The sequence below is a fragment of the Pteropus alecto genome, unplaced genomic scaffold, assembly GCF_000325575.1.
Source record: "Pteropus alecto unplaced genomic scaffold, ASM32557v1 scaffold44, whole genome shotgun sequence".
NCBI lineage: Eukaryota > Metazoa > Chordata > Mammalia > Chiroptera > Pteropodidae > Pteropus > Pteropus alecto.
Window position 1 is genome coordinate 7,412,435 of NW_006436812.1, and position 10,657 is coordinate 7,423,091.

Sequence of the window (10,657 nt, forward strand, 5' to 3'; positions counted from 1 at the left end):
AGGGGTCGATGGGGAGTGAGGAACCAGATCAGACATCGAGGGTGGGGGTCCTTGCTAAACTGACTTAGCAAGAGTCTTGCTAAAAGTAGACGATGCAGAGACAAACACGGACACCCGAAAGTCAGGGCCTGGTTGAGGAGAGAGCTCAGAGGAGCTGGGGTAGAGTTTAGTCAACGAGAGACTCTTTGTCAACATGCTGCTCAAGATACGGCATAGCTGGCTTTCATTCTGTCATCGTCCATTCATTCACTTATTCAGAACACAGTTATTAAGCTCCTGCCAGATACTTGCAGGCACTGGGGACTCAGCAGAGCCCGAAACTGATGAGGTCCCTGGAGCTGACCCACTGCAGTGGGAGTGGCTGGGGATGCGGACGATCAACACATAACAGCCAACCAAATGCTTTCTGATACTGAGTGCTAATATCTAAAGAACAGGAAGCTGGAGCACAGGGCAGAGAGGGAGTGACATGGGGGAGGGCATATTTTAGCCCGGGTGGTCAGGGCAGGCCTCTCTGGATGAGGAGGAGGCAGCTGGTGAGCTGGGGAAAGGGCATTCCAGGCAGAGGACACTGCCTGTGCAAAGGTCTTGAGGCAGAAAGAGCTGGTGAGTTTGAGGAATAGTAAGTTCAGTGTGGCCAGAGCGGAGTGAGCCAGTGTGAGGGCAGCTACAGACAAAGGCGGGAAGAGATTGGCAGGGGCCAGATTATACTGTGCGGGTGATGAGAGAGAGGATTGACGGGGAATTTTTAAATATCCCCCTGGCTGCTGTACAAGTGGATAGACTTCAGGGAGGGCGGGGAACGCAAGGACACCACCAGACGGCCATTGCAGTGGTCCAGGCCGGAGGCTTGGAGAGCATTTATTCAGGAGAAGTGTCTATTCCAGCAAATATTTAGCAGAGATCTGAGTCCACATATCCATATTGGCCCTGGAGGGTGGTCATGTTCAGAGCCTGAATTAGGGAAATAAATAGCTGGTGAACTCCTATACATACCTCAAAACCCATTGTTCCTGCCTAGTGGGAGTTGAAAAGCCAGAGCATTTCCCCTGGCCCCATATCAACAGATTGCCTGGAAGTTCACTCAGAGTAGAGACTGAGGTTCATTTGGCCCTTATCATGGCCCTCAGCACAGGCACTTATTAGGTAGATAGTCAGTGGATATTGGATGGAAGGAGGGTGGGAAAGAGACCTGAAATGCTTAGTATCCTTCCTCTGGGACAGTGATCCAACTGGTAGAACTGACGGAGACAGTTTTAGGCTTGGTCCAGGCAAGAATGGCCCAAATTTCCAAATTGAGAGTGGTTGCCCTAAGTGAGGTAGTGAGTTCCTGGTTTCCTGGAGGTGTGCAAGCCGAGACTGGACACAACCCATCAGGGCTGCTTCTGGGGAGGAGATACTTTCCCTGGGAAATGGTCGGTGGGACTAGGGGACCCCCAGCCCCACCTCAAGTCCCTCCGTCCCAAGATTCTGGGCTTCCGCCCTGGCCCTGAGCCCACTGGCCTTCAGCCATGACCGGTTGATCTGTCCTTGAAGGCAAGACCCGTATGGAGAGCTGAAGGATGAGGTCACCTCCTGCAGCCTCTACCGGTCCACCCACAACGCCACGCATGCGAAGTATACGTGCCACATGGATGTGTTCCACTTCATGGCTGACGACATTTTCAGTGTCAACATGACAGACCAGTCTGGCAACCACTCCCGGGAGTGTGGCAGCTTTGTCCTGGCTGAGAACAGTGAGTATCCCTGGACCCCGGAGCTGAGGGGAACCCAGGTGGGGACTGGACCCCATGTTCCCTGGGCCGGCTCTCCCCGCCACCAAAACTGACCCATCCATAGATTTAGATGCACTATGGTTTACTCAGGTATGATGAGAGACAGCTAGGCTTGGGCCTGAACCAGAGAGAGGCAACAGATGTGTGAAAGGAGCTGGACCAGAACCAGGACCTTGGGCTTCAGTTCTGGCTCAGCCCCAGCCTATCGGTGACCTTGGACTGTATAGAATGAGAGGCCCTTTTACCCCTGACCTTCTGGGATTCTGTCCCATTATAAGGCAAATGGGAGACATTGAGTCACAAGAGAAAATTTCCCCAAGTCTTTTCTCTCATCCATTAACTCCAGTGAGGCCTAGAATTTCCCTCCAGGCTGGATGGAGGCAGGAGGCCAAGGGGCAGAAGGGCCAGCTGGTGAGAAGGGCCCAGGAGGCTGTGTGTGTGTGTGTGTGTGTGTACCCAAAGTGGGGCGTGTGTGTGTGTGTGTGTGTATGCGTGTGTGTACCCAAAGTATCTTCAGCTCATCATGCAGTGGGTGAGAGGCCCATCCCCAGAGGTATGCAAATACAGACCGCAGAGTCTTGTCCTTGGAGAATATTCAGCCCCTGAGGTTTGGGATTTTCTGTCCCTAGATCCCCAGTCGTAGGGCAAGGGCATAAGAGAGTGTCTGTTATTCACTCACACTCTGAGTCCAGGTTTGCACCACTTTGCTGAGTGGGTGTCACACCAGCGAGGGTGTGAGCAAAGCTTCTCTCTCTCTCTCTCTCTCTCTCACACACACACACACACACACACACTTATAAACACACCCTCAAACACACAAATGCCTTCCCATCCCCTGGCCTGGACAGCAGATGCCATGTTTTCTCTCACGCATGCACACATGCACGCACACGAACGCTCACTCAGCCGTTTAGGTCCAGTTGTGGTGAATTCACTGAGCAAGGGGGCCCTCCCACCTCTCTGAGAGAGCTGGGCAGGCAGTGGCCCCAATCTGCAGAGAAGAGCGAAGGGCAGGACTGACACTCTGCCTTGCAGGGTGGCTTCGAGTCACAGTCTTCTCTGGACCCCTTCCCTCTGCCCTCCTGGAGATGGTCTGAGGCCAGGCCTGTGCCCAGAAGTGGCAGGAAGCAGTGTTTTGCTCCCCGTGCACCCCTCCCTTGTCCCTTGCTCCTCCTGAGCCTCCCTGGGCCGGGCAGCCCCTGTCCTTGAATCTGGACTCTGCCAACATCTCCTGAGCTCCTCTTTGAATTGGTCCTCACCAGCCAGCCCAGGCCACACAAAGGAGCAGGTACGAGGCCGCCACCTGCCCGGGGAGGAGAGAAGAGGCTTAGCAACTATTCCAGTCCAGAAGGACCCATTGCTGAAATAGCACCAATGATAAAGCACTCACCATGGCCTCGTGAAGGTGCACCTTCTCCCACCTAGGGCCATGGGGCAGGGTTGTGAGCAGCTTCAGAGCTCCTTTTGGAACCCCTGAATTTGACAAATATTTCTCGAAGGCCTACTGTGTGCCAGGCTCTGTCTTAGGAGGTGAGGTCACAGCACTGACCCAGAAAAACAAAACCTCCACCTCAAGATGCTGAGACCCCAGAAGGTCAGAGAAGGGGGTGGCTGGTGAACAGATCTTGAAGGGAGATGGAGAGAATGTTGGTGTGGTCAACAGAGCTTGAAGGGGGTAGGTGTGAGGCAGGGGTCTGTCGCTTCTCTCTTACACCAACATGACACTTGTCACTCAGTTTCTCTGAAGTTACCACCTTCTGCTACTTAGTTTGATTCCATGAATGTTTGCCCCAGGTGATAGGAACTTGTTCCCTTTTACAAGAGAGGAAATGAAGGCACTGTACCGTGCTGTGTCCCGCTCAAGTTCTTAAAACAAATTTGGGATGGGGCAGAACTGGAAGCCTGCGCTGACCTTTGCCTGGGGGATGCCCGGCAGGCAGTGATGTTGTGGTCCAGATCTCTGCTCCTGCACTTTCCAGAAACTGTCTGTGAGACCAGAACAGTCACACCAAACTCACAGGGCCACTGCCGGGTGCCAAACTGCTCGGTGAAGCAGCCCGCAGGCACTCACTAGTGGCAGCTTTCATCGTTAGCGTGATGCATAGCATCAGTAATCATAGCATAATGAGGCATAGCATAATTAGTTAGCATCCTTGCTAATTAGAGGTTTTTGACTTTTCAGGGAAGCTGGGGCTCAAAGAATTGGTCCCATTGTTTAGAGCAGAAATAGAGGGCCAGTGGGTCTGGCCAACAGGTGGTTTAGAAAGTTTTTGGATTAGTAGCTAACTTTAACATTTGAGAGAGTCCCCACAGCAATCTGGATTATCAGGTTTTTGCTTTCTGGCCAACCTGGTCTGCATTCCTGACCAGGCGCTGGGGCTGAGTCATACATCCCCTTTACAGCTCAGTCCTCAAAACTGCTTCGCCCATTTCTGTCACCTGCCCGCCCGAGTTTGCAACTCCAATCTCATCTAAATTTCACATTTTTCAGATGAATAAGCTGAGGCCCAGAGATGGGGCGCTTCACTCAAAGATGCTACTTGGGGTTACTAATCCTAATCTCCTAAAGGATGAGTCACCAAATCTTTCTCAGCTGCTACAAAAATCTCACCCCATTTTATCTTTCTGACTTTTTCCTTTAAGTCAAGCCATCTCCTCCTTTGAACGTGACTGTGACCTTCTCAGGACATTATAACATTTCCTGGAGTTCCAAGTACGATTTCTTCGCTCTCAAGGGCAAGCTTCAGTATGAGTTGCGGTACAGGAAGCTGGGAGACCCCTGGACCCTGGTGAGACCCGCAGAGAATCAAGGAGAGGAAGGGAGGGGGCGGGGCAGTACAGAGCATCCAGGTGGGGATGGGGAGTGTCCTAGAGACAGATGAGCTTGTAAGTCACAGCTGAGAGTGGAAACCAAGGTCACACCAAGGACGGAAGCTCCCCTTACACTCTGCCTTGGTGCTCCCCTCCTCTCATTTCTCCCTGGGGAAGAAGACTCTTTGGAATTCGTTTCTTCCTGTCATGACCCCCCCGTTAGCACGCCACTGAGAAAGGGATTGGCACGTCCCCAGGTTCCACCTCGAGTCTAGTAGTGACAGTAAAAGTTGCAAAAGTGGGGACATCTGGACCCTCCCCACTCCGCTGAGGATGGTCGTAGTTGGAGAGTTCCAGATGTATCGATAACCGATACATCAAGCGCGGGGGCTGCAGAGGCATCCTTGGTTTCGAGTGTTGGAAAGTTCTGGAACTGCCTGCTATTTAGAACGGTCTCAGCTGAAGAGTTCTAGAATTATCCATCCTTTAGAATGGTCCCAGTCAAAGATTTTCATTAACGCCATTGTTTAGAAGGCTTTCGGAGGCATCCGTTGCCTGTAGTTGAAGACTTTTTGAAATGCCCACTATTGGAAAATTCCCAAAGCGCCTACTGTCTGGAATGCTGCCAGTTCAAGATTCCCAGGAGTGGCCATGACTGCTCCAGGGACCTTCCCGGTCCCAGAGCAGCGAGGGTCCCCTCCTGTTGGGTCTGAGAGAAATGAAACAAAGCTTTGTATCACAAGCAAGACCAAGACAGTGCCCACGGCTCTGTGCCACTCACGCTGGAGTGGCCAGACCTCAGGCCAGGGCCGGACTCTTGTGGAGGGGGTGGGGCATTGGAGGAGACACTCGGCGCCTTTCATGGAGGCTGGTAAAGGGGGTTCTGCTGGAGGCAGGAGCCGACCTGGTTGGCTCTGACCCCGTGCATCTTCTCCTGTGCGCGCAGAGTCCAGGGAGAAAGCTGATCTCGGTGGATTCAAGAAGTGTCTCCCTCCTTCCTTTGGAGTTTCATAAAGGCTCCAGCTACGAGCTGCAGGTGCGGGCAGGGCCCCAGCCCGGCTCCTCCTACCAGGGGGCCTGGAGTGACTGGAGTGACTCGGTCATCTTTCACACCCAGCCAGAAGGTAGGCATGGAGCTGGGGTGGACACCCCACTCTTTGTGACAAATATTGTCCTGAGCCCTGAGATTTCTGGCATGGTCAGAAGGCAGTCCCTCAATCGTGTGTCCCCAGTTGTAGCCACTTGACATTTCTGGAGCCTCTGCTTGCCAGGACCTGCATCGGGTGCCAGGTGCTTCTCCTGCCAGGGTGTGCCACCCTCCTGACAGCTCTGTGAAGTAGGAGTCATTATCTTCACTTTGCAGATGAGAAAACTGAGGCTTAGAGAGGAAGTCACTTGCCTGGGGTCGGGGTGGGAGCAGGATTTGAACCCAGATCCATTTCACTTCAAGGGACCGGCAGCTTTCCCTCCTCCTTCCACTGCACCCTATTGCCGACCACACCCATCCCATGCTGAACCAGAGGTAGGTTCAGTTTGACCCAGTATTTGCTTCGTCCCCAGAGATGAAGGGAGGCTGGCACACTGACCTGCTGTATCTCCTACTGGTCTTCATCCTCCCTGTCCTTGTCTACTTAGGCCTGAAGATCCGCCTGCCTTGGAGGTGAGGCCAGGGACTTGGGAGTGGGGGAGGGGGGTCGGCCTGGGCCACAGCCCCTCTCCTCTATGGCACACCCAGGGCTGGGGACACACCTATCATCACAACGGTGACGATGACAGTGGTGGTGATAATGACCAGCTCCTGCTTCCTTTGTGCTGGGCACTGTGTGGAGGGCTTGGCGTAAGGCTCACAGCAGCCCTGTGAGCTTGATGCACAGAAATTACCTCCGTTTGACAAGTGGGGAAAGTGAGGCACAGAGCCGCCAAGGAACTCGCCCAGAGTCAAATGGCTGGGAAATGAAGGAGTGGACTTTGAGCCCTGTGCTCTCAACACAGCCTTGGCTGTGACGATGTCCGGTGAATTTTAAGCTTTGAGTCCTGAGCACAAGGGGTGATAACCCACCCCCCAAACCCTCTGCTTCAACCAAAAGTCGCACTTTTATCTGTATTGTATTGAGCTCTGCTGAGCATGGCCATGGAGAGAAAGGGTGCTCCTGATTAAAAGTACAATGTAGGCTCCCCTGGCCTCCACAGTGCTGCTGGCTGCTGTGTGATTACAACTGCCACATGCTGAGCCTTGGCCAAGCAGCAGGCTCATCCTCTTCATCCTCATCCAGAGAAGGAGGCAGGGAAGCTTGAGGGGCGAGATAATGATGGGGACCCCACGGCTAACATGGAGCTCTCCAGCCCTGGGCACAGGGTGCACTCGCCAAACCCTTCCATGCCCTGGGGAAGTGGCTCTGTGCCCCTCTGGTCCTGGAGGAGGAAGTCGAGGCTCAGGATGGCATGTGCCTGGCACAGGACAGGCCACCCAGCCCTTAAACTCTACGTACCTCCAGGAGCCTGAGGGGAGACTTGCTGCCCCAAGGTGACAGCTGTGGATGCAGAGGCCAAGGGCAGGTGGCTGCAGGGTGGACTGAGTGTACCTCAGGAGACACTGACTCTCCTGCAGGACAAAGTTGGGGAGCATCTGAGGGGGAGGCCGGGGCACCCTTTGCGTGATGCAGGGGGTTCACCTCATCTCTGCCTTCCTAGGCCGTGGAAGGTACCCAGCCCAGAGGGATTTTTCCAGCCCCTGTATGTGGGCTACAGTGGAGACTTCAAGGTGAGTGCCCCCCCGACCTGGCGTCGAGCCCCTTGGAGCCTCTCACCCTCTGTGGGAGCCCACCACCACCCTCACACCAGGACCCCCAGCCCCGGCCTGCAGGCCCAGCCAGCCCTGGAGCCCACCTCGGTCCCCACATCAGCAAAGTATAGGAAGTAATCTGGAGGCAGAACGGGCATAAAAATTAAATGAGGTCAAAAACAGCCTTCTTCCCGCTCAAGAAGGGAAGAGGGTGGGCCAGGATTGGCCTCCTCTTAGATGCCCCTGATATGGGGGCGGAAGAGGGAGCAGGTTCTAGGAAGGGTCTCGACCTGCCCACAGAATACACCAACCTCCTGCCAAGCTCCAACCACTTCAGCTACCACCAGCACCCACAGGTTCTCTGGGCTCATTTACTGCTTAACACTCAGTTGCTGGCAGGAGGGGCACCCCACAGAGAGGACGTGGTGACAGCCGGAGGGGCAGCCAGGCTCCAGCTGAGCCTGGAAGTCTGGAAGTATGGCTGGAGCATTGAGCGTGCTCCTCTATTGTTTGCCCGCTGCTGCCGAGGGCCCTCTGGCCTCCGCCCACCTTGCTCTCACCCAGCCCCTGCAGGGCGGCTGCTCCATCACTCCCGGGGACCGTGAGTCGCAGGCTCAGACTGGAAAGTGTCTTTCCCCGGGCAGGAAAGAGCCTGGCCTCCAGCCCACGTGGGGCAGACCTTTTTCCTCTGCTACTTCCTGGGAGCTCAGATTTCACATCTGTCTCGTGTTCATTTTATCGATACTCACAGAGCACTCGCTGTGTGCCGGGTACTCTGCTAGGAGCTTCCCAGATATTAACTCATTTAATCTTCACAACAACCCTGTGGCGTGGGTATTATTAACCAACCCACTTTACAGATGAGGAAACTGAGGCACAGAGAGGTTAAGTAACTGGCTCAAGACCACGCAGCTGAGAAGCGACCTCAAATCAGTGGTGGTAGACGCATCAGGGTTCTAAAATGAGCTTTCCAAGGGCAGTGGGCTCACACTGAGATTTTAGTTCTGAGGGGTTTTCTTTCCTGATCAGATGGGGACCCTGTGTCATGAGGGGGATCCTCAAAGCTTAGGGGCCACCGCCTCAGCCCATCATGACCCCAGAGCTCTTACCCACCAGAGGCCATTTCAAATGGCTTGCCATGATTCGCTCTGCTCATTCGTTTAGTCGATAAACATTTATTGGGCACTTCCTGTGTGCCAGGCACTGTGTGAGCCTCTGGGGATATAGCCGTGACCAGAAGAATGGGGGCTTCTGCCCTGGCAGAGTGTCCACTCCAGTAGGGACACAGATAGGAAAACGGTGGGTTCCAAGAAATGTCTGGAGGAAATAAGACAGGAGACCAGGTAAGGGCTCTGTTGCTCTGACCTCAGACTTTCCTGCCCCTGTGTCCCCAGAACCCAGGGTCTTGGTCCTTGTACTCGCACACGCCCCAGGCCACAGAGCCACCGATGGCTTAAGCTTGTACCCCGCCTGGCCCCCGTCCCATTCACAACTCTCTCTCCCTATTCTCTCTCACAGAAGTGGGTGGGCACACCCTTCACTGCCTCCAGCCTGGAGCTGGGTCCCTGGAGCCCAGGGGTGCTCTCGACCCTGGAGATGCACAACTGCTGCCCCCCGCCGAGTGTGGCCAAGGGGCTGGAGCCCACGGAGCTGCCGGAGCCCGCGGACCTGGTGGAAGTCGACGGAGTGCCCGAGTCAGGTTCCTGGGGCCCAGCCCCCTCTATTGACAGCAGCTTGGGCGGCTTAGCCTATAGCCGGGAGCAAGACCGGCCTTACGTCCTGATATCCATAGACACGGTGATTGTGTCGGATGCAGAGGGGCCCGGAGCCTGGCCCTGCACCTGTGGGGACGACGGTTACCCAGCCCTGAACTTGGACACTGGCCTGGAGCCAGGACAGGGCACTGAAGACCTGCTCTTGGGTACAGGGGCCACAGTCCTGTCCTGTGGCTGTGTTGCAGCTGGTGGCCCTGCCGGGCTGGGGGTCCCCCTGGGCAGTCTCCTTGACAGACTAAATCTGCCCTTTGAAGATGAGGAAGGCTGGGCCCCCGGGCCGCCCTGGGGTGGCAGGCCGCCCCGAGGGGTGTCTGACAGCGAGGCAGGCTCACCTCCTGCTGGCCTGGACATGGACACGTTCGACAGTGGCTTCGCAGGCTCTGACTGTGGCAGCCCTGTGGAGTGTGACTTCACCGGCCCCAGGGACGAAGGGCCCCCCAGGAGCTACATCCGCCAGTGGGTGGTCATGGACCCTCCACCTGCAGGACCTGAGCCCCAGGCCAGCTAGTGAGGTTGACTGGCTGTCCAGAGCTGGCCATGCCACTGGGCCCCTAGCCAGAGACATGGTCACCTGGGCTGCAGCGTTTGGTCTCCTTGATAGAGCCTGGAGCCTGGAGTTTGCAATGTGGGTGTGCAGCTCAGGTGCACACTGCTGCGTCTGTGTGTGTTAGCAGCACATGAGCTTGTACACACATGGTGACAGCCTCCCTCCCTGCCAGGTGAATGGGGGTGGGCTCTGGGGTCACATGCTGAGAGGTCGGTCCAGTGCTGTCCACAGGGCCTCCTGGGACCAGGGCACTGCCTGTGATGATAGACACCGAGCCCCACCCTCCAGGTCCTGTGCCTCCAGGAGTCACAAGAAGTCCATCACCCTTTCTTATCACTTTTCAAGGGAAGGGGAGGGAGCAAGCCCACAGTGACCTTAGAGGTGGGACGATTTGGCGGGGATCTATGGACCTAGGTCTGAGTCCTGCCTCTGACTCCTCCTGGCTGTGCTACCTCTGAGGGCGAGTTGCTCCCCCTCTCTGGGCTGGGATTTCCTGTCTGGACAATGTGGGTGTCATGACTGACCTTGGGGAGGAATCGGTGTGTTCCCCCACGTAGTGTGCAGTCCAGAGCAGACCCTTAATAAACGTCAGCTTCCTTCCTTCCTTCCTTCTGCGGTGGGATCCGGGCTTGTGCTGGAGGTGGGTGGGGGTGAGAAAGCAGCCGCAGCCCGGTGCCTGCGGGCTGTCCCCACCCTGCACAGGGGCACTAGGGGACTTTCTGGGCTGAAAGTCAGTCAGCCCTTGCGTCCCCCACTAATGAACAAAGTTTCCTTTTTCTGGCTCCCGCTGCCCGTTTTTAAATTCCCTTCATGAACCCAAGAAATATTTATTGAGCACGGATATGCTGGGCATGGTGCTGAGTGCTGGGGTACAGAGTGGGAGCGCAAGGCCTCTGACCCCCCTTGTGCTCATGGTAGTGATGGGGAGACAAGAGTCGGCAGTAATGACACAGCAGTTCTGTCGCCT

The 10,657-nt window shown here is 55.5% G+C and overlaps 1 protein-coding gene across 1 annotated transcript in view; it reads left to right on the forward strand.

Annotated features, from left to right (window-relative positions):
* Positions 1–10,294, forward strand: part of IL21R (interleukin 21 receptor) — a 33,031-nt gene extending 22,737 nt beyond the window's left edge. The window contains exons 4-9 of the mRNA XM_015590933.1: positions 1,537–1,736; positions 4,419–4,564; positions 5,533–5,710; positions 6,147–6,246; positions 7,278–7,347; positions 8,887–10,294. Of these exons, the coding sequence (XP_015446419.1) occupies positions 1,537–1,736; positions 4,419–4,564; positions 5,533–5,710; positions 6,147–6,246; positions 7,278–7,347; positions 8,887–9,651 (1,459 nt within the window). The 3' untranslated portion in view covers positions 9,652–10,294. The remainder of the gene's footprint in view (positions 1–1,536; positions 1,737–4,418; positions 4,565–5,532; positions 5,711–6,146; positions 6,247–7,277; positions 7,348–8,886) is intronic.
* Positions 10,295–10,657: the final 363 nt, after the last annotated feature.